At 37.9% G+C, this 23418-nt stretch overlaps 2 protein-coding genes across 16 annotated transcripts in view; one reads left to right on the forward strand and one right to left on the reverse strand.

The window, feature by feature from the left end:
• The window catches only part of LOC114912731 (uncharacterized), a 28051-nt gene extending 13884 nt beyond the window's left edge, over positions 1-14167 (forward strand). For 7 of the 15 annotated variants that reach the window (XR_003798553.2, XR_012134385.1, XR_012134388.1 and 4 more), the window contains one exon: positions 1890-10066. Coding sequence is in view for 3 of the 15 variants with exons in the window: in XM_073243639.1 (XP_073099740.1) it covers positions 10075-10218 (144 nt within the window). In the remaining 12 variants the exon portion in view is untranslated. The other 8 variants (XR_012134380.1, XR_012134378.1, XR_012134377.1 and 5 more) reach the window with 8 other exon arrangements.
• Positions 14168-15015: 848 nt separating this feature from the next.
• LOC105061026 (uncharacterized) lies at positions 15016-19819 on the reverse strand. The gene is made up of 3 exons (XM_010944938.4): positions 18743-19819; positions 15488-15791; positions 15016-15362 (listed from the first exon to the last, which is right to left on the reverse strand). The coding sequence occupies exons 1-3, from the start codon at positions 19598-19600 to the stop codon at positions 15226-15228; spliced, it is 1299 nt and encodes a 432-aa protein (XP_010943240.1). The 5' UTR covers positions 19601-19819; the 3' UTR covers positions 15016-15225.
• Positions 19820-23418: the final 3599 nt, after the last annotated feature.

The following is a 23418-nucleotide window of genomic DNA, read 5'->3' on the forward strand; positions in this document are numbered from 1 at the left end:
CTCTCCCCTAAAGATTCAAATTTTCATTCTAATTCTGGTCACGAACCAAATGCTTCAGGGGATTTGGCCATTCTGATTCCGGTTGCGAACCAAACACCCTCTTACTGTGTTTTGAACGGCTAAGTTTATTAAAATATGCTTTCTGTAGAGGTTGTAAGCATGTCATCGTAAGTTTCATACAGTAAATAAATTTTATGGTATACTCTGTATGATGATTTATCAGGCCTCTGTGCATTTGACGTGATCTTTTTCTTCTGCTGTGCACTTTTCGATCTTGGGAGGTGCATACGGATGTTTAACACAAGTTTAGTTATTCATATTTGTCTTCCTTTTTGGTTAAAGCTTCCATGTCTATGGTGTCCTAATTAGTTTCTTGGGAAGAAGAAAAAGAAGAAGAGTCAAATAGATAAATATCTCTTGAATCAGTGAGCAGGTCAAGTGAAAAATGATTCATGAAAGTTGATGTACATGTAGAATATGTAAAGTAAGGACCAAGAATATGACCATCGATATTTGTTTGTGGTGTGAGGTCGTCTTGATGCATAATCGGGAAGTGCCATCAGTAGTCAAATTGTTAAAAGGGAAACAAGATGGAATGGAATGACCAAGAATAAAGGTAGTTTGCGTTCAAAAAATTCATGGTTGAAGGTATGGAGGTAATTGACTAGGGGCCTCATCAACCCAAGCTTGAGTGAATCAAGCCACACTCAAGCTCAGTTCGAACTAGACCAATCTGAGCTTGTGTCTAGCTTAATAATCTTGAAACAAACTCACTCTGTTGACATATGCCTTGTCGGAGGGATTGGATAAATCCTGCTTACCGTAAGACTTAAAACATGCAAAAGCAATGAATTTTTTTTTAAAAAAAACAATAATTGTAAAACTAAATTGCCCAAATTACATTTAATCCATGTTGGATTAAAATAAGAAAACTCTGTTAAAGTCTGAGAAATGATGAGGACTGTGTATAGGGCCTTCCCTTTATTCTTTTGGATTCATGGTGTCTTGGCTTTTGGGCTGGGGATTCTTATACTCACAAAACCCATGTTCTCTTGTTTGACATTCCTATGCTAAAACTTTTAGCTGCTTGTTGTTGCCTGATTAAGAAGTGGGATGCCATCATTCATGATTGAGCATTGCATTGCTAAGCTGCTTTTATGCTCTAATTCTCAGTTTAGCTCAACCATATCCCGCATGAATTCTATATTGTCATCTTCCGAAGTATTACTCAGGGCTATGAACCCTCATATTTGTCATACAATTTTTCTGAATTTCATATTAAATCTGCTATAATTACATGATCATGCAGTGATCACACAAAATTCTTTTAGTGCTTCTCGTGCATGTATTTGCACTTCTTTTCCCAGAAACATGATCAACCATATCTCCATCTACTATCATAAGGATTGAATCATGGTTTGTGACTATGCAGACTTTAAATTTATTATATTAACATGCTGGATAAAATGTTTAATAGATAACTGCTGCTCCATCATATGTTCATAGGTTTATCTTTTTCTTTTTTTTAAAAATAACCTTTATATATCCATGAGCAATTTGTAGACATGACAATTCCGTTTTAGCACTGTTACCTTTACTGTGTCAATATGTTCCAATTTCAAGATCAGTGGCATTACAAACTTAATAGGAACTTGTTGGCATGAACTTAAATCTGCATTTGTTCATATATAAAGAAATCAGGTCTCTGCATCGATCTTTACTGTGTTCTACACTAATTAAATTCACCATAAGAACAACGCAGTTGATTAAATGTCCATATATTACTACTCTACACCTATCTCCTGTGCTGTTATTATGTTTAATTTAATTCAGGCTTTATTCTTTGACCTTTTTACCAATCAACATTATTTTGATGTGCATAATTTTAGTTGTGAACAATCAGTGCGGGATGCTTGTTTGTCATCCACAAAAGTTGCAAAGGAGTTCTATTATGCTGCCAGGGATGCTTTACTTCTATACAGAACTATTGTGCCAATCAAGGCTTGCACTTCATCATCTATTGCATATAAAAGAACTTTACCATCCAAACTTCCTGACTGCTTGTAGATATTTAAATTTACATTTTACATGAAATTGAATTTTATTTGTATTGAGTAGTATTTATCTTTTCAATACGGTTTTCATAATGGCATCAATTCAGTATTTTGCTGACCCAGAATTCCCATCATTATTAGACTCGTTTCCTGATGTAGCTGCAAGTGCTGTTACAGTGCTGCAGCCACTTTACAGTGTAGTGGGAAGAGGGTTTTAAAGAACCAAATGCAATCCTAGATTCTAAATCTGAATTTGATAGGATCTTTAAGTTGAACTTAAAAGTTTAGTGCAGGAAATAAAGCAAATCTCAGCAATAATTTAATCCAGAATTAGATTAACAGCAACCATAAGAGTTAAAAATGAAAGATCAATAACTGAAATTAATACATCAATACCAAGTACATATAATAGTCTCGCCTCCCCCCCCATCCAAAAAAAAAGAATCCAGAAAATGAATCTTTCCAAGCTTAATTATTTAAAAGAAAGTAGATAGGTTTTGAAGGAAGGTGAAGAAGGTAATAGGTTACGATGGTTATGAGATAATAGCAATTATCTTGGATGAGAAGGTGAAAATCGACAAGGTTCAAGGTCGCAACAGATTCATCGGATGCGGATTATCCATGACCACCAAGGCTAGCGGCATCGCAGTGGACAAGCTCCAACACGGGAAGGATGAAAGGCAAGGAAGATTCGGAAGAAATGGAGGGAAGGAGAGATTGATCCGAGTGCGAGAAAAAAGCGGCTATGAATCAGAAGATAGAGAGAAGCCGTATGTAGAGAGAGGAGGATTAAGGTTTCTATGAAGTCTTTCTTCTGTCCTTCCCAAGCTGCAAGAGCCCATAATTATAACCTTTTTTTTCTTTCTTTCTTTTTCTATTCTTCTTTTTTTGATTGGTCCAAAAATACCATTGTCTCTCCTTCCTCTTTTTTTCTCTCTTTTCTTTTCTTTCCCCATTTTCTTTTCCTCTCTTTTATTCTATGTCCCTTTTTTCTTGTCCTCTCTTTTTTTTCTCTTTCCCTTTTTTCTTTCTTTCCCTCTTCTCTAATAAGAGATAAATTTGTTGGAGAATCATGTGGTCTCCGCAAATCTAGATTTGGGATCCTCGTTTGGCTAAAAAATAAATAATAGGATTTGGTTCGGATTTGGATCAATCTATCCAATCTTTCTCAAAATAATTAAGTTGGATTGAATCAACACTACAAATAAGATAAAGAAAAATAATGACTCGATGAATAAGATAAGATAACGGCTTGATGCGCTGCATCAATTCTCTCCGAATGGGAGAGATCTCGATCCCGTCGAGATAGCCTCCTGATAACTTTGGTATGGGTCTTCTCGAAGCTGGCGCAACTCTACCTCTGAAATTCAGTTGCTATCAGTCATTGGATGCCCTTACCAACGTACCAAATATCGACGATGTGTACCATGATGTGTCCCAATCTCATGAATGTTAAAAATCTCCTCTATGCCCTCTGATGTCATCTTTGCCTCTGTAATGAAGGGTAGCACCTTAACATCTATAGTAGTGGGTGCTTTTCCATAGTATTTGAACAAATCATTCGCATTGAAAATTGGGGAGGTAGGTATTTATGATGGCAGATCAATAAGGTAGGGCATTCTTTTCCAGTATTTTGAGAATTTTGAACGATCCAAACTTTTTTCTGCCCAGTTTGTCATAACTTTCGGCTGGATATCTCTCCTTCCTGAAATAGATCAAAATACTATATTCCTCACTAAAATCCATACCTCGGCGGTGTTGGTCCACTGCTGCCTTATATTTGTCGGTGGAATCTCGCAACCTTTTATGAACCTACTGTTGTACCTCTTGAACCTATTTCAAATAGAACTCGACTTCTGCTTTAACTCTATCAGGATATGGAATGCATGTTCGATTAAGAAAATAGGGAATAGGACGGCCATAGAGGATTTCAAAAGGAGATTTTCCTATAGTTCTGTTGATGGAACTATTATATACAAACTCAGCTTGTGGTAAGATTAAATTTCATTGTTTTAGTCATTCATTCGTCAAGCATTTTAAAAGATTATCCAAAAATCGATTTACCACCTCAGTCTGTCCATCAGTTTGCTGGTGATATGGGCTGCTAAAATTTAATCTACTTCCTGCTTTGACCATTAGAGTTCTTCAAAAATGACTTACAAATTTAGTATCCCTATCTAATGTGATTGATCTAGGAATGCCTTGCAGATGCACAATTTTATTAAAAAATAATTTTGCAATATATGATGTATCGGACGTCTTTTTACAAGGAATGACATAGGCCATTTTAGTGAAGCAGTCTACAACCACAAAGATTGAGTCAATATGTCGTGCAGTTTTGGGTAGGCCAAGAACAAAGTCCATAGTGACGTTTTTCCAAGGAGCAGAGGGAATGGGAAAAGGAGTATATAAGTCCATGTTCTATTTTTGATCCTTAAATATTTGATAGGTCATACGACATTGAACGAATCATTTTACGTCCCTATGCATGTTTGGCCAATAATAGTGCTCTTGAACAAACCCCAAGATTTTATCTTGTTTGAAATATCCCCATTAACCGCTACTATGCAGGTCTTGAATCAAGAACTCTCTCAGCAAATCTTCTAAGATGCATAACTTGAATTGCCTAAAAAGGTATCCAGATTCAACACAGAAATCAGAGGACAAACTAATGTCGAAAGACATATTTTTTCATGATAGCTCCAAAATAAGGGTCGTCTTTGTACCGATCCTTAATAGTCTCAAGCCCTATAATCTGTAAGAAAGCCATGATAAGGAGATGGATCCTGTGGCTTAAAGCATCAGCAATACGATTGATTGTACCCTGCTTATGTCTCAAGTGGAAAGTGTACTCTTGTAGAAATGCGGTCCATTTGGCATGCCTCTTATTGAGGTTCTTTTGGGAATTCAAATAATGCAAGACTTCATGGTCTGAGTTAAGGATGAACTCTCAATGAATTAAATATGGTCGCCAGTGCTTCAAGGCCTGCACAATCGGATAGAACTCAAGATCATACGTAGAATAACACGATTGAGCATCATTCCATTTCTCTCTAAAATGGATCGCTTTGCTTGGGATAACACTGCCCCTGTTCCCATGTGTGAGGCATTATAATCAACTTCGAATACCATATTAAAGTTAAGTAGGGCAAGTACGGGTGCATTCATGAGCCTGTCTTTAACCATTTGAAGCTTTGTTTGGCCTTAGAAGTCTAGCAAAAATTTTCTCCTTTCAAATAGTCTGTAATCGAGGCAATCAAGGAATTGAAATTTTGAATGAAGCATTGATAGAACGACGCAAGTCTATGAAAGCTTTGAATCTTAGTGATGGTTTTTGGGGTTGTCCACTCTTGAATCGTCTTGATCTTAGCGAGATCTACTTTAATCCCATTGGCAGACATAATATAGCCTAGGAAGATGAGGCTGTCAGTTAAAAAGTATACTTCTTAAGGTTTAGATATAGTTGATTTTCTCTCAAGGTGAAGCACTTGGAGCATTGGATAGTCCAAAGGGCATAACTAACCATTCATATAGTTTTTTGGTTTTGAATGCCATTTTCTACTCATCTCTTGGTCGGATGCGGATCTGGTGATATCTACTCTTTAGGTCGACGTTAAAGAATATTTTTGCACCCCCTAGCATGTCAAGCATGTCATCGAGTCTAGGAATGAAAAATCTATACTTCATCGTGATCTTATTGATAGCACGACTATGTACGCACATTCGTCATGTTCCATACTTTTTGGAAGTGAGGAGAGCAGGCATAGCCACGGGACTCAATACTCTCTAATGTACTCCTTCAATAAGTTAGTGACCGTCGATACAGTTTTTCGTGCTCTATTGGGCTCATCCTATAATTGGCTTGGTGTGGAAGACTCATCCCTAACACTAAGTCAATACAGTGCTGGATATCTCTCATAGGGGGTAGGCCATCAGGGAGTTGCTCTGGCATGATATCAAAAAACTCGTCTAACAAAGGTCGAACAACTAAGAAAATTTAAGAAGTTTCAATTTTTTTTTTATCACTAAGACATAAATAATAGGGGATCCTATTAGATTTTTGGTAAATTGGGACTTGTTTAAAGCAATTATGAATTGCCCCTCAATGGATGAAGGTTTTTAGGATAAGTCTGACTTGGGCTTCGGCTTGGATGTATTGTTGAGTGGAATCAGCTTAATCTTTTTGTTGTCTTTAGTGACTATGTATGTATTCTCCTTCCCATCATGTATGGTGCTACGGTCAAATTGTCAAGATCTTCCTAATAGCAAGTGACATACGCCCATGGGCACTACATCGCACCAAACCTCGTCAGTATAAATTTTTCCAGTGAAAAACTCAACCAGACTTCGTCGTGTTATTGGAACCTCGTCCCTGTCCTTAAAGCAATTCGATAAGGTTGTGCAAGCTTATCAGTTTTTAACTGAAGCTTGTCAACTATCTCTTGGGAGACAAAGTTTTTCATGCTCCCATTGTCAATTATGATAGAGCAGAGTTTTCTCCCAGTGCTTTAGATAGTTCGAAAAAGACTGCATTGTCTCCAATCACCTTGGTAGTTTTGGGCACTACTAGGACTCAATTGATCATTAGGTTTGGTTCAATAACTTTAGCAGAGTCATCGAGGATCTTGCTATCTCCAATAGCGTCCTTCTCTTGCATTTCTACCTCCTCCCAGTTCATTCTCATCAGCATTTTCAATCAAGTTTGTCCTAGGCTGAACTGCCTCAAAGGGCACTCTGACAACTTATGAGCTGATTTTCTACACTTAATAACAAGTGATATTGGATCTCAAGGATTTTGGAGGGGGTTGGATGTCATTTTTTGGAGCTGGTTTGGTTCCTACAACGGTCTTCCCATTTGGATTTTCTGTTGGAATGCTTGCCTTTTCAATTTGGACTCGGCCTTAAGTGTATGATTGTAGACCTCATCGATCTGCAGAAAATTATAAAAGGTTAATTCATCTTGAATTTGAGGACAAAGCCGGGCAAGATAGCAAGCTATGATCTTGCCAGGCTTCATCCTCAAGGTCATTGTAGGTCTGCAAGTTATAAAATTTCTCAGTATATTCTTGCACCATCTTAGACCCCTGCCTAAGATTGTTAAGTTTTTGGAACAAAGTTTATCGATAATCGGTTAGGAGAAATTTTTCTCTAAACTTCTCTTTCATTCTTTCCCAAGAGGCGATTTTCTCTTTGCCTTTTCTAACCCTATCATTTTGGATTTACTTCCACCAAACTAAGGCATGACCTTTCAACTTAAGGGAGACAAATTTGATCTTTTTGTCCTCATAAAACTCTTTTCACTCAAAGAATTATTCTAACTTGTCGATCCAATTTAGGAACTCTTCGGATTCTAGCCCACCTTCAAACTCACTGACATCTATCTTAATTCCCTGATCCCAACTTGTGTTCGCTTGATGTTGGATTGGCCAGTTTCTCCTAGGAGGTAGGTCAAATCCTTGTACATCTAGATCGCTCTCAAAATTGATAGCTCCATCCCCCCATGTTGACGAGTCATGTTCATGGCTTCTAATATTTGTTGTATTTGATTTAATTGGTTTTGCATATTTCTCATGGTCTTTTGTTGTTTTTTATATGCCTCTCTCCGATCCCTAGGGTTTCCTAAGTGATTGTTCGTCATTTTGAGACGCAAATGATCCTACAATGAGTTGTTAATAATTTGAGAAAGTTGTGGACGGTCAACAAGATGCAAGAGATGGATTTTCAACACTTTTTTAATCTCTTTAGACAACAATGAAGTATAGATGGAAAAGTTCATGTAATATGCGTGCAATGATATGTGATTCTAATAATGCATGTGGATGAAAGTCCTTGGATTAGAACTTATTCTGATACCAGTTGATGTAGCTGCGCGTGCTGTTATAGTGCTGCAGCCACTTTATAGTGCAGTGAGAAGAGGGTTTTGAAGGACAAAATGCAATCCTCGATTCTAAATCCGAATTTCATAAGATCTTTAAGTAGAACTTAAAAGTCCAGTGGAAGAAATAAAGCAAATCTCAGTAATAATTTAATGCAGAATTAGATTAACAGCAACCACAAAAGCTAAAAATGAAAGACCAACAACTGAAATCAATACATCAATACCAAGTGCATCTAATAGTCCCCTCCAAAAAAAAAATTTAGGAAATGAATCTTTCTAAGCTTAATTATTTAAAAGAAAGTGGATAGGTTTTGAAGAAAGGTGAAGAAGGTAATAGGTTACGATAGTTACAAGATAATGACGATTACCTTGGATGAGAAGGTGAAGGTTGGTGAGGTTCAAAGTTGCAACAAGTTCACCGGATACGGATTACCCACGACCACTAGGGCTAGTGGCATTATAGTGGACAAGCTCCAACATGGGAAGGATGAAAGATAAGAAAGATCCGGAAGAAATGGAGGGAAGGAGAGATCGATCCAAGCACGAGGAAGAAGCAACTACGAATCAGAAGATAGCGAGAAGCCGTATGTAGAGAAAGGAAGATTTAGGATTTCTATAAAGTCTTTCTTATATCTTTCCCAAGCCTCAAGAGCGCATATTTATAATCTTTTTTTTCTTTCTTCCATTTTTTATTCTTCTTTTTTTGATTGGTCCAAAAATGCCATTTTCTCTCCTTCCTCTTTTTTTTTAACCCTCTTTTCTTTGCTTTCCCTTTTTTCTGTTTCCCCTTTTCTTTTCCTCTCTTTTTTTCTCTTTCCCCTTTTCCCTTTTTCCCTTTTTCTTGTTCTCTATTTTTTTCTCTTTCTCTTTTTCTTTTCTTTCCCTCTTCTCTAATAAGAGATAAATCTATTGGAGAATCATGTGGTCTCTGCAAATCTAGATTTGGCATCCCTGTTTGGCTAAAAAATAAACAAAAGGATTTGATTCAGATTTGGATAAACCTATCCAATCTTTTCTCAAAATAATTAAGCTGGATTGAATCAACACTACAAATAAGATAAAGAAAAATAATGACTCGACGAATAAGATAAGATAACGGCTTGATGCGCTGCATCATTTCCGTAATGTTGCAAAGGACATAGATATCCATCCACTTAGGATTTGGGTATTCATCTTGCCTAGCATAATTTGTTGGAGAATTAAATAGGCATTCCTAGCCAACACTTGGTACACAAGCAACATCACTGAAATGGGTTGGAATTTTTTTTTTTTTTTTCCAGAGAATTACAGTGACACCCTTTTTCAAGTTTGGGCAAAAAACACTTTCTTGCCAAATGCTTAAATTTGTTCAGTTAACCACCATAACTTATTTTTTCATTGCATTGTGGCCATCTTCTAAGCTTGTCTGTTTTCTAAGCTTGTCTGTTTGCAGCTAAGCTTGGAAGGAAAGACCTTTTGATCTCATCAGCTTTCACTTTCTTTTTGTTCAACAGTATCAAAGGGGTTGTAGACACCGTCTTCTTGTTGCTGTTAAATTTAATGCTAGCATTTTTGTTATAAATAGTATAAACTATAAAGTCATGCAGTAAGGAGGAGGAGAGACGGTCTGTAGTGCTATTTCATTTTTTGTAATGATATTTGTTATCTAGATTCACCATGAGTCTAAGATGAATTGGTGCAAGGATCATTGAGATATCATGCTTGCCAGGGTGTAGCTCATAAAAGCCTGATAGTGGAAGTTGACTCTTGTTACAATAATGAGTGCTCTGCGGGTCTGAAATCCTTGTAGGAACTTATGGAAACATAACAAAATCCATCATGGAAATGAATTTGCTATTAGTTGTGCACGGCTGCTAAAGGGTGAGTCTACATCTTACTTTTCGGAGCTCCTTCACCCTTTTATAGATGACAGCTAACTCAAGCTCATAGTTGTCGCATAGCCTAGGCAACCCCAGGCAAACTACTAGCTAACCCAAGCGGGTTGCTTGGAGCCTAGGTGATCATGCTGGTGCCAAACTTAGAAGAAAAAAATCAAGCTTTCTTTGATTCAACTACTTACATAACTTCATTTAGAACTGTTTCAGTAAGTTAACATTCTTAGGCCCCGTTTGGTTTAATCCCATGCCATCCGATGGGATGCAGCCAGGAGAGAGCATGACAGTGAAGGATGGAGCAAAGCAGCAGAGGGAGAGGGAGTGTGCATGGGTGTCATCCGATTTCCTTACAAAAAGACCGTCCTTTTACATCGCATTCTCTCCCAGGCATCATTGGATCACATGGGACTAATCCAAACAGGCCCTTAATGTACCATAAGGTATGTAAATGTAAATAAATTATGAACTTTATACCTAATTTTTTATTGAACTTATGATAAGATGATAGATGAAGTAACATGTATCATTGTTGTCTTAGCTAAATGATAGCATTGGTCGAGCTTCCTGAGTTGTCCATTTTGCTAGTTGTTAAGGCTTACATCAAGAATTTTGGATGTCCAGGTCTTATTTAAGACTTAAAATAGTAAATTTATATTTTAGATTCTACAGTTTTTCATGTTCCACTTTGAAGTGACCTGCTCCCTCATGAGCATATACATGTCTCTTGGGAAAAAAAGCAAGAAAATAATATCTATGACAAGAAAATAATACCCACCTCTATCTATATAATGTCAGAGATGCCAAATGTAAGATCTATATGCATTTTGCTCCAGAATGAAGAAAAAGACTTCTATACAGTAAGCATTAGAAGCTTCAGAAATGCTAAACAGGTGAATCTCAATATGTGCATAATATAGATTCGCATAGTTTAATACATCAGTACAATTTATGATTTTTGCCTATATTAAAGTACTGACTTCAGCTTTGAACGACCGAAACTATGCAAATAAGGAACTCATATAACAGAATAAATTGTTCCATATGTTTTCTTGGCTTCTTTTCAATTTTCTTCTATTCTTTTAATTGTTTTTATTTTTGTATTTGGGGGCCAAACTACTAAAACTTGAAGCAAAACCGTTGAAATTGAAGCTCCACAGCCCCAACTGAAACATAAACCAAAAGTAAGTTTTTGAAGCTTGGCTACAGAGTTGTCTATCGCAATCTTCTTCTCAAGATAAACGATTTTTTTTTTCTTTCTCTTTTTTTTTTTAAATCTAATTGAGTGGATTTCATTTGCCAAGGAAAACTGTCACGCCCCCGACTCGAGATTGTGAATCGAGGGTCATGGCAACCGCCGCATACTTATGAAAAACTCTCTCCATAAGCATGCAAGGCATCTTATCACGATATCAATGCATCACAGCGGAATAAATTCAAATAATTATTATTCAATTTAATTCAAGTAATTAAATCAAATATCTTACATCCAATAAAATTTTACTAAAACAATAAATCTAAGTTCAATGAAGTTGACAATGTTAAATCTCGCCTCTAAAAGCTCTGTCCCAATATTTCTTTTCACATTCGAAATTAATTATCTGAATCTGAAAAATAGAAAGAAAGGTAATGAGCTAGACAGCCCAGTAAGTAACAAATATCTCAACTAGATATTTCAGATATTATATAATTTTCAAGAATAATATTGCAAATAAACATAAGAGTATATTTCATGCTGATTTAATACAAATCAAATATTTTTCAAATATTCACATATAATATAATCATAAATCTGATTCGATTCAAAAACACTCGTAACTCAACAGCCTTGACTATGACCAACGTTTAACCTCCATTGGCGGGGTCCACAGAATACCAGCGCACAACCCCCACTGGCAGGGTCCACAAACACCAGCGCACAACCCCCACTGGCAGGGTCTACTGAGTACCAACGTATAATCCCCATTGGCAGGGCCCACTGAAACATAGTTAGGCTGAGAGCATAAATCCGATCTGTATCAAAACACTTTGTATCATAATATATCATAATTTTTTTCACTGAACATGTGCATAAATCGACGTACCATAATATTTCAAAAGCACTTTTCTTTCAAAACATAATTTCATAAATCATGCATAATTTCAGAGAATAATTATTTATTTTCAGAATAAATATGAAATATCTCGAGAAAATGATTCATTATTTACTTTTCACGGAGCACTGAACGAATAGATCGGCTAACTTCTAGGAGATTCTTCCGTGCCTATTATCCAAAATTATATTTTTACATTAATTTTAATTCAAAATTTAATCTAAACAAATTTCAAATCAAAACCTCACTTAAAATCAGACTCTTCCCTAAACTCGATCAAAATCATCAAATGAAGCCTTCCACTGCGCTAATCCTAGAGGAATAACTTTAGAGAAAGAAAAATCCATCAAGAGAGAGAAACAATCTAGAGAAAGTCAAATTCCAGAGAGAGAAAGTCCAATTCCAGAGAGAGAAAGTAAGGGTTCAGACTGAAAGAAGAAAGAGAAGAGAGAGAAACTCTCTCTCATTTTTTTTTTAAATTTTATTATTTATTTATTTATTTATATATATATATATATATATTTCTTTTTCTTTTCTTTTCCCTTTTTCTTCTTTTTCTTCTTTTTCTTTTCTTTTCTCTTTTTTCTTCTTTTTCTTCTTTTTCTTTTCTTTTCTTTTCTCTTTTTCTTCTTTTTTTCTTCTTTTTCTTTTCTTTTCTTCTCTCGGGCTCCTTTTAGGCCGAACAGGGGACCGGCGGTCCCCTCCTTTTGCCGGGCCGTTCCGGCCGCGGCCGCCACGACGGAGGCCGGCGGCAGAGGGGGGCCACTCCCCCGATTACAGAGAAGCATGGCCGGCGGTCGATTGCGATCGCCGGCGTCGGAAAATCCAAGGAAAAAGAGGCCGAAACAGAGGTCTCTTTTTCGACCAAAAATCGGCGACTCTCGTCGCCGGCAGCCGCGCGCAAAGGTACGGGAGGAAAGGGAAGGAAGAGAGGAAGGGAAGGAAGACTTATCTCGGCCTCCGGTGACCCCACCGGCGAGCAATCACGGCAAGAACAAAACGGTGTCCGCGGCTCCGATCGGGAAAAACAGGGAGAAAGAGAGGGGTAGAGGGCCGATGTTCGGTTTCTAGGGAAAGGGGAGGTCTTCTTATAGAGGGCCCTAGGACTTCGAGAGGTCCTAGGACTCCCAATTCGCCCGGATCTCGCCGGAGAAGAAGACTCCTATCGGGAGTCTTCTTCCCGATTTTTCTTCTGTTTTTGCTTTTTTTTTTTTTTTTTAATGGGCTTGGGTCTTAGATAGTTGGGCTTGGGCTATAACAAAAACACTCTAGTTACAATTATTTAGTGGTTTAATATGAGCCACTTAATTTTTTTTAACCTGTCAATCAGAATATGTATGTTGTATTTTTGTTATATTTTTGCAGTTGCAAGTTCTTTCCAAAGTTGAAAGTTAGGCATATTCAGATCTCTTTTGATTGAAAATTTTGCCAGCCCTGACATCTGTTTCACTATGAAGATAGAGAACTTTGTCAAAGAAATTTTCACAGATTCCCCTCTGAGAAAGGAGTGTCTATCAAGATCGAAAATACAGGTAGATAAGCAATACACGTCCGGAAAAATATTATCACATCGAAGTTGGCTTCCGAGTCTTTTTCTAAATAGGATGCTGTTTGTGTGGATACATTTTTGTTTTTGGTTCTGGGAAGTAATGATTTTTCAATGGTAGGAGCAAACTGTAAATTCCAGCTTTTGGTCAGTCCTCAATAGGATTGAATGATGAGGAATTCACAAAGTATGGGGAAAGGCTTCTTCATGGCTTGTCATGGTGAGAAAATCTCTACAAACAGGCTATTTTCCTCTCTGTGGTCAGATTTTTATGGATTATGGTGCTGAAATGAGATCTTTTAGGGAGGCTAACTCAAATACTAACGTGAGATAACCATTATCAGTGCTATCCTGTTCTGAATGGTCAATTGGCTGGACATGTTTATAATATCATTAACCATCACACGTACTATACATTCTTCCTTTGTTGTAATTATTAATTAAAGTGGAATTATGTTGACTTGTTCATGAACAATCGGGCATTCAGATATTAAATAGAGTAAATGACAAACTTATGAAAAAAGCAATGCAAGCTGCCAAGTGAATCTCTCTGTGCGCTAGTTTGTTTGCATCACTATTGGTCATAAACATTGTAGACCAGTGAATTCCTAAGCAAAAGAGGGGTGGCCTTTTCTCTATCTTGTTAAAACATATGTACTGGACGATGCAACTTATTTGTAGCTTGGGCTGTGTCTTGCATGGGTTATCTTTTTAAATTATACTGGTTGGGTAAGGTAGCTGCATGACCTGTAATGTCATGGTCATGGGATTATAGTGGTAAAATGCTGGCAGAGTTTGTTCTATATCATATTGACTTTATATTCTCACCCTTCTTAGAAGTCTTATTAAGAATTTCCTTTGTGATGATTCACGAGCAATGGCTGAGTAAATTAGCCTGACATTTTTGGCAAAACTCAAATAATAACATCCAGCCAACTAGCTAGGTTGAATATGATCAGACGCTAGGCTTTCCGAGGCGCAAGTCTTGCCCGACAATTGCTCTGTAGGGCTCGAAAGTTTTACTTAAGAGATTTTGTGAAGCTTGATTCTTCTTCTTCTTCTTCTTGTGTGTATGTGTGTGTGGAAAATCTAGAGTTTTGCACTCTGAAATGGATCCGTAACACTTTCCCTGTCAAGGGTAGAGATCTAACATGACAAAGCATCGGTCGTCCTCATTTGGAGAAACTTATGTAGGTAATTAGCTTCACTATTTCGAATATTGCTATCCGCAAGTGAAGATGCAGGGTGATATGAGTGTTGCAACTTCACTTAGCTAATAGCAATATTGTAAGATTTCAAAACATTCCGGTGGCTTCGAAATGTCTGATTAATTAATGATGCTCATGGAAGCCGTTGATTCATCTATTCGGTTTCCAATATTAATCTTTTCAAACAAATAATAAATGCACATGGTCAGCAACCATCCTTAACAACGATTCAACGAACCATCCTTGTACACCCAAAATAAAAGAACAAGAGATCCACGAGACAGCAGGAGGCTGCCTAAAAAATAAAAGGATACAATACTCTGCCAAACCCTAACAGCACACTATAAAATAAAAGAACAGGAAGCTTCAAAGGACAGGAGGATGGTATTATGGACTGCTTCATCAACGACTGAATAAACGAACAGCTGATGCAACACCTATATTACATGACATTACTTGAATGCCTCCACCGCCTTCATTTGTATACCTCAAAACTTTCTACAAGGGGAAGAGAATCTACATGTAGAGAGAGTGAATAAAATTATGGGGAAGAAAAAAACCGAAGACATTCCACCTTACGAAATCCCAATTGTCTTGCCCAATAGCCACAAGAACAGTGTCGTTTCAAGCATAAAAACGGTATGGAGCCATGCTCTATCCAGCGTGAAACCGAAAATGGTGATCCCTGCTCTGTTGTTCTCCAAATATGTCACTGCATGAAGTAAAAAAATCTCAAGTAGATGAGTATACAAATAAGTCTTCAATCAAGTTCTTATTGCATAATAAATATTAATTGTATGCACCTATCCAATGGTAGGAGTGTTAATGGTGCCTCACCTAGAGCTTGTCTCTTTTGAAAGGAAATGGTGTGGGCATGAGGTGGCACAATCTTTGTGTCTTCCAGTTCATCCTCAGCACTGACCTCTTCATCGGATTCACCCTCACCACCATTCACTGGAAAGACACAGTTGGGGTTCAAAGTAACCTCACAAGGAGTCTCAGGGTCTGCATAGAAAGAATCAATAGTAGCACAGACATGCCACTTTGCAGCATGGCTTGTGAGTGCTTGGGCCTTGTGTGTGATCTTAGCAGCACTCCTTAAGCATATGAGCAGTCCAGTCACAAGGACGATCGAACATAGCTGCCAAATCATAAACAGACAGTTTGGAACAATGGTATTCATTTATGGGCATTGAGCTACTGCAAAAATTTAACCAATAGAACTTCATAGACAGCCCTGAGCTTCGTGATTGAGCTATACTGCTATCTTATATATTAGAATATACTGGGTAAAATCATATGAGGATGGAGTGGAGTTAAGCAACAGCCTTTGATTCAGATTTGTTCCTGTTGATCTCAGGGCTGCACTATCAGAAAGGAGCCTAGGCTCTTTCCAAATTTTTCAGTGCTTAAAACCATGAAAACCACATATACCACCTTTTTAATGAACATCACATTAATGAAAATAGCCCCCCTAAATTAACTTATTATCACAACTTTTGCCATGCGTTTTGCTTGTTGCATATTCATTATACAGCTTATATGCCTCCAAACTGGAAGTATTTGCAAAGTAAGAGAGAGAATGAAAATAAGATCAAAGCGAATTTCGCTAATGCATCAACAGAGAGAGAAAATGTAAATCAACTGAAAATTCCAAATAAGTATTTCTAAATCATGGGAACTGGTGGTTAATAAAAGTCATATATAGCATGGAGAATCTAAATACAGATTATTTTAGAGAAAAGTTATTTTTTAAAACAAATTGATAAGACCTTGGGTATAAGGTTGGTGCAGTAGATCATTTTTCAAATTTATCTTTGATATATAGAATGCCATGACAAGTCTTCTGTGTCATCCAAAGGCAAAAACCAGCCATGTTATCGCAAAGGTTAGTTTTTTAAGCTTGCTCTGCATTCACAAGCAACAATTTCCCTTATTTTGACATCCTTCGCATCTGCAATTGTCAAGGTCCGCCAAACTTCAATAGTAATGGGTTGTCATTTAAGAGAGAAAACAGATGTTTGCCTCTTCGATCATAAAGATAACCAACAATAGAAGCATTTCAATGAACAGCTTGTTCTCCAGATGTCGAACAAAATTTTCCTGTCCTCTACCAAGGAAAACTCATTAAATATTGTTCAGTAAAATCATTAAACCTTCTTGTGGTCCTTCATAGCTTGTAGGTAACCTTTTTAAGGAGGTGCCCAGAACTTATCCATCATTGTCCAGTATTAACAAAGGTAGGAAGTTTTCTCAACTTCAAATATACTACATCTTTTACAGTTCATAAAAACTTCTCCTGAACTTAACATATGCTGATTGAGATCGAGACTCCATCCTACCCTTAAGGTCACTTAGAGATGCTGACTGAGATCGAGACTCCATCCTACCCTTAAGGTGAACTTAACATATGCTGATTGAGATCAAGACTCCATCCTACCCTTAAGGTGACTTAGATATCCCCTTTTGCTAATGTAATAAAACAATAAAAGAACTTGATGTGGATACAAGGCAAGAAGGTGTAGGATTCCAGAGCCAAGGAAAGAAATCAACATCCTGGGACCCTAAATGGAGTCCTGAAACTAATTTTATTAAATGGAATTTCGTGGCTTTTGATATGAGAAAGGATAAAGTCATGATTCCTTATGTAGAACAAAAAGAATAACAAGAGAAGTAATCTGAAGAAAGAAAATCTGAACAAGGACAAGAAGAAAAAGGGGTATGAAAATAGATATCCACCACATGTAATATTCAATCATGTATCATCTTCCACCAAGGCACACAAAGCCATTTTTATAGAAGAGAAAAATTTTGTCCTGCTGCTTCAGTGACCCACCTTCTGGATATTTAAAGACTTTTTATTGATCCATGATCCTTAGCCTACTTTAGCTTTTTTAAAATGCAATTATTGCTTCAAGTGGGTTATGCATAAGGAGTTTGTGATCACCAATATTGCTTCAAGGAAAAAATGGTTCAGCAGAGCTAAGGTAATGATGCAACATCATTTGCTTCCAAGCTTGACCAAAGAGAAGGATTCCAGGTTTTGCGTGCAGGTTTTACTTCCCTTTCATGAGAAGCACTTTCACCAATTCTCTCTGAACTCTTGCTAATTCACAGTTCCTTTGTAATCAGATGTAGACAAACAAGCAAGCCAATCTTATGGTAAGTGTTGGACAAGGAGTTTTTAGAGTGGATCAACATCTAAAACAATTTGGACTGGTTTTCAGCCTAGCTAGAACTTAAACATCACAAGCTTTAAATAACAATAAGCAACTCTTATCACGGTTATAGAATCTGAAATCACAGAAGGATTTTGTTTTTTTTCTTCCTCAAGGCCCTAAAACCTTTTTGAAATCTTACAAATAGTAGGATAGGTTCATAAACTTTCTCCTAGTTATGCAAAAGAACCACATGCAAGGTTGATAAGGAAGGCGAGAAAGTAAGTCCTAAAGAACATAAGCTGTCGTCATTGGCAAGCTCTGAAGAATTCAAATAGCTCAAATCAATCCAGTAAAGCTCGGTCTAATACGATATGACAAGCAAATAAGGACTTTTATTCTAAGGTTTACTGGAAAAATTCAGAGATATGCTAAATCTCCTCATCATCTTATTCTAACTATTTCATAAAGTGCTTCTGTCTTATTGATGTCATAAAGCTTATAAATCCGAGCTAAGATTGCATCATCATTCTGATTCAAGACGCATATAAAATATTACAGATTTCTATTCTAAGTAAAAGAGATTTTCTTATCCTAATCTATCCGAACCTATTTCATCATGAAAGGGTGAATAAACCCCCATGAACCAAATGTACCAACAAAATCGGGTGACCAAGCGATAAACCAATATATTTACCAAAAAAAGCGTAGAAGCATAATTCTTTTTTTGTTGTATTTCCTATTATGAATGCTAAACTAAGTCTGCAACCATTAACGGCGAACCGATACCATATAACAACTTTATACATGCTTCAAGCATAAATAATATAATGAATTGTGAATGTGGAAATTAATAAACACAGCGGCCAGGCATTTTTCTTGTACGAATGGAATACAGAGATATGCATCGGTGGAGAGGGGGTAAATGACTCACCGCGAGTTCTCCGGTGTTGAAGAGGTTGATGTCCGAGTGCGATCGAGTGGTGAGCAGCAGGGCGGCGAACTGGCTGGCGGTGACAAGCACGAGGCAGGAGACGATGAACCCCCGGAATCGGTGGCTGATCACCCGCAGCTGCCGCCGGATTCGGAGGTGCTCCGCCAGCACCAGTCCCACCTCCGACTCCTCCTGAAACACCGCCGCGAATTCCTGCAGCCGCAGTATCTGGAGCTGGCATATCAGCCTGAACAAGACGCACAGCAGGAAGAACGTCGCCGTCCGGTAAATCCATGAAGCCAGTTCAAAAACGCAGGCCACCACGTCGCTGGCCACGGGATTGCCCAAGAACGGGATCCGCCCGGCGCCAGCGCAGTACCACCAGACCTTGTATGCCGTCTCGGCGGCGAAGAGGGGCAAGACGAAGCAGGAGAGGAGGCGGAAGGAGCGGTCGAGATGGGCGGTGTAGCCGAGGCGGACGTGCTCGCTCTCGCCGCGGAGCTTGTCGAGGAAGAGGAAGCGGCGGAGGCCGTAGCGGCGGGTGACGGCGGAGAGGCAGATGAAGGAGAGGGCGGAGGCGGCGGTGAGGGAAAGCTGGACGGAGAGGTCATAGGGGCGGCGATGGGGGTTGTAGGAGAGGACGAAGTGGGAGACGATGGGGACGGCGAGGGAAAGGACGAAGAAGAGGGACCACGACATCAGTGCGCGCCAGCGGTCCGACTGGTCCATGCACATCCACCGCAGGCACGACTGGAACCCCCGTAGCTCGTCCCCCGGGTGCGCCCGGCACCGCCCGTACCACGTCTTCGCCGGCGCCAGCAGGGCCTCCTCCGCTCCCCCTCCGCTTCCTCTCGCCATTGCGCGTGCTCTCTCTCTCTCTCTCACTCTATGAGATTGGATCTTGGATGAATGATTTATATAGATGGGGGAGGGGAATTGGGATCGGAGATAGCGGCGGAGAACAGGGGAGAGCACGCAAGGAGTGGAATTTTATTGTACACCCAAAATGAGGAGCGATCCGATGGATTAATTTCTATCCCTGGGCTTTTATTTAAGTTGTATTTGAGGAGGGGAAAGTAGGAGAAGGGGATAGTTTGTGTGGAGGACTGGAGGAGGAGGAGGAGGAGGAGGAGGAGGTGGTGGAGGTTTTGCCTTTTGGCTTGCTTTGACCCCAGTGCCACCCACGGGAGGTCGTTTGCCCTTGCGCTGCTTTTTCTGGAACCACCACCCATCGGATTGAAAAATAAATAGGAAGGCAAGTCACGTGGTGGCTCCAGGTGGACAGCGACTAGGTTACTAAAATGACCTTTTTGCCAGGTGAGAGGAATCTCAGCACATCATCCGACGGGGTAAGCTAGCTGCTCATCCGAAGTGAAAAAGGAATTCCATTAACTAGAGGTTTTCATTCAAAATAACCATTTTTGTTCTATGACTAATCGTTGATTAACTGAAACATTTAACTTTAGATTAAATATCTGATTCCACAGTGCCGAGCTTGTAATTATCTTTTAGAAGTTTAAATGTGATATCTAGCTTTGGCGTTCCGATGTGAACGAGGATTATTGTTTCCTTAATCACTTAATCAAACTAAGATGGTCGGTCGTAAAAATGAGAATTTCCATTAATTACATCACATCATCTAGACACATCAGTGCCATGGAGCCAAGCTCCTACGGAACAAACGGGACAATTTAGACATGTTCCAGACAAATGGTTTCGTCGGTTGGTTTTAAAGGCGCCACCTGTGCAGTCCTGCCTTCCTTGACGGCCACGACAGCTGAAATAAACCAAGGCCAACTTTGACGTCCCCAACCCGCCGATCTTCACTTCAAATTAACGTCACCAAAAAGAAAACCTCGCCGGTCTCCCATTCGAAACTCTAAACAACGATTGGACAAAACGGGAAATCCGTGTGCCCGTGTCCCCATGGCCGCGGGCGCATTGTGTGGACTCACTCAACGATGAAGCCCTCCAGACGTCACACGGCTGTTGATGGCGACAGAAGCAACTCCAATGTCTGGCTCGAACACCCGCGCATCATATGCCGTCAATAGGCATTCGCCAGGCAGCCAGACAGCCGTGCCAATCTGCACTATTCACATAATTGGTGGCTGATGATGGGTGGTGTTATCTATTTTCAATTAGCGGACCGCAGGTACATCCATTACTTGGTTGATGACAAGCGCCACGCCTGCAATTATTTTGCCACTAGGAATCATCTTTATTGGTGATTTTAATATGCAAAAAAAGGAAAGAGGCGCCGACTTGGCGCGAGGGAGACGCTCGGGCAACCAGCCACGCTTCCCCGACTGGTTTTAAGAAAAGACAAGGCTTAGCTGGATTTCTTTGCCGTCCGGAAACAGACAAGCGGAGTCGGTGCCAGCTGACTGCGGGTCTCCAGCCCAACATAAATGGGGGCCGAATGAAACAGCTCTCTCCCGTAGAAGAATCTTTGCATCGGTTTTTTTTATGGATAAAAAATTTATCTAAAAATTTATTTTTTTAAATAAATATTTTTAAATAATATTTAAATAAAAAATAATTTATTTATATATTTTTATATACAAATAAATAGTTTCAAAATTTATCATCTATATTTTTTTTATATTATTATTTTTTTGATAAATTGTAAAAAATTATTTATATTTTTTATAATATTTTTTATATTTTTTAGGTTGGAAGAAAGTAAATAAGTGGGTTATTGGGCAATATTGAAAATGAGGAGAAATATTTTAGTTATAAAATTAAATATCTATTTTACTGGCTGATAGAAAAATGATTTAATCGTCCTCTACGTAGATAAGATTTTTTTCATTTGATAGATAAATACTAAGATTGAAATCGGATCGGATATGGATCGGATACCAGCATATATATATTGATATTTATTTTATCTGATAAATGCACATATGGATGCGGATATTATTCAGATGAAAAAATTTATATCCATATTTGTTTCGAGTGGATATAAATACAATTTAAATACTGAAAGTATGGATATAATTATAAATATAAATTAGATAATTAAACTTTATAACTACAGAATTAAAGGTATTACTAAATAGATAATAAATTAAGTTAATAGCATATTTATATGGTTATATAAATATTTTTTAAAAAATTAATAAATATTATATAAAATTATATAGGGTTACAAGTAGATTTGAATATTTGGATACAGATCGAATATTTATTTGTCTTTATCCATACCTATTTTTTTTTGACAGATATGAATATAAATATGGATATTAGTTGGATCATCAAATTTTTATCCATATCCAGATTGATTTGAATCTGAAAGAAATATTTATATTATTTTTATGCTTAATAAATATTATTTATAAAAAATAATTTATCCATCCTAAAAATTATGAAAATATAAATAAGTTGATTAATTTTTTTATAATATTTAAAGATGTTAGGCTACGCTTATATTATCCAAGGCCTCTCGAGAAAGGTAAGTAGGTGAACTTGTCAATACAAGCATAGTTCATGAGCAAATGAATCATGCCCAACGCAAATTCCAAGGTGTACATATATTTCATGAGAAGTGCTATTTTTAGCCCATGCATTCCATATAAAATGCTAATGTAACCTGGGTGCAAATCGGATTTTATCATATTTTGGCGAGCCCAAACTGGATTTTATTTGCACTTGGCAGTTAGCGGATGCTATTTTTCCTCTCTCAAATTTCTGCTTTGCTTGAAGCAAAATAATCCGCTTCGAGTCATGAACAAAAATGTGCAATTCTATTTTCGTAGTGCTCTTTATGATGAAGATGGCCCCAGGGGCATCGTATATGGGAGCACAGCTTGGCCCACATATGTTGGCAGGGTGGAGCCTGCAGGCGCCTGCTATTAGCAAAAGTTGCTTGGCAACTCTGTCTCAAATTAAGCCAGATAGTACCGACCCAATTGGGCGAATAATCTAGCTACTTGCGAGCACGCAAGGAATCAATCAAGTTCTAGTATTTGGTAGTAAGAACTAGAGTAAATTTATTAGGAATTGCGATAATTTGCATAAGAACAGTACTCGAAAAGATGAAACTTGGATTCATAGCCTGCCTAGTATCAGCCTGAAGCCTTCGTCAGAGGAAAAACTATATGATCATTTTTTGGTCCGAGTCCCCTGCCAGGATTTTTTCTAATATCGGATGCGTACATTGAAAAAGAAAACATTTTATCAAAAAAACAAGAAAATATAAACAATACAGTGTGCTATTAACAAGACTTGCATAATATGTCTGGTTTTAAATTTTTGATTGATGGATCATTGATTCCAGTTTTAATAGGATTTTTTTTTTTTTTGAATTGTTTCCGGGTGAAATCAATATTCGCAAGTAGTCCTACATCAGTCCTGCATCAGTTTTATCATAGCCTGTCATAATAATTGTTATGTAATTGTGTCACGATATCACCATTATACAACTACCTAGTCCAACATTAAAAACAAATATGTGACTCGGGCTAACATTGCCTTTGAAATTAAAAAAATCATTTCTAAGTTTTAAAAGAAGAAATGTTAATTTGACATTGCAATACCCATACATCGAGTTTTATTTCCAATGCCTACTACTTTTGTTGGAAAAATTATTCATTAGCCCAGCTAGAGGACATAATAATGCTCCATCTTAGAGTGTCAGATGTTGGGAGGGTAATGATGATTTTTTTTTAATA

Source organism: Elaeis guineensis, chromosome 1 (genome assembly GCF_000442705.2).
Source record: "Elaeis guineensis isolate ETL-2024a chromosome 1, EG11, whole genome shotgun sequence".
Classification (NCBI taxonomy): domain Eukaryota; kingdom Viridiplantae; phylum Streptophyta; class Magnoliopsida; order Arecales; family Arecaceae; genus Elaeis; species Elaeis guineensis.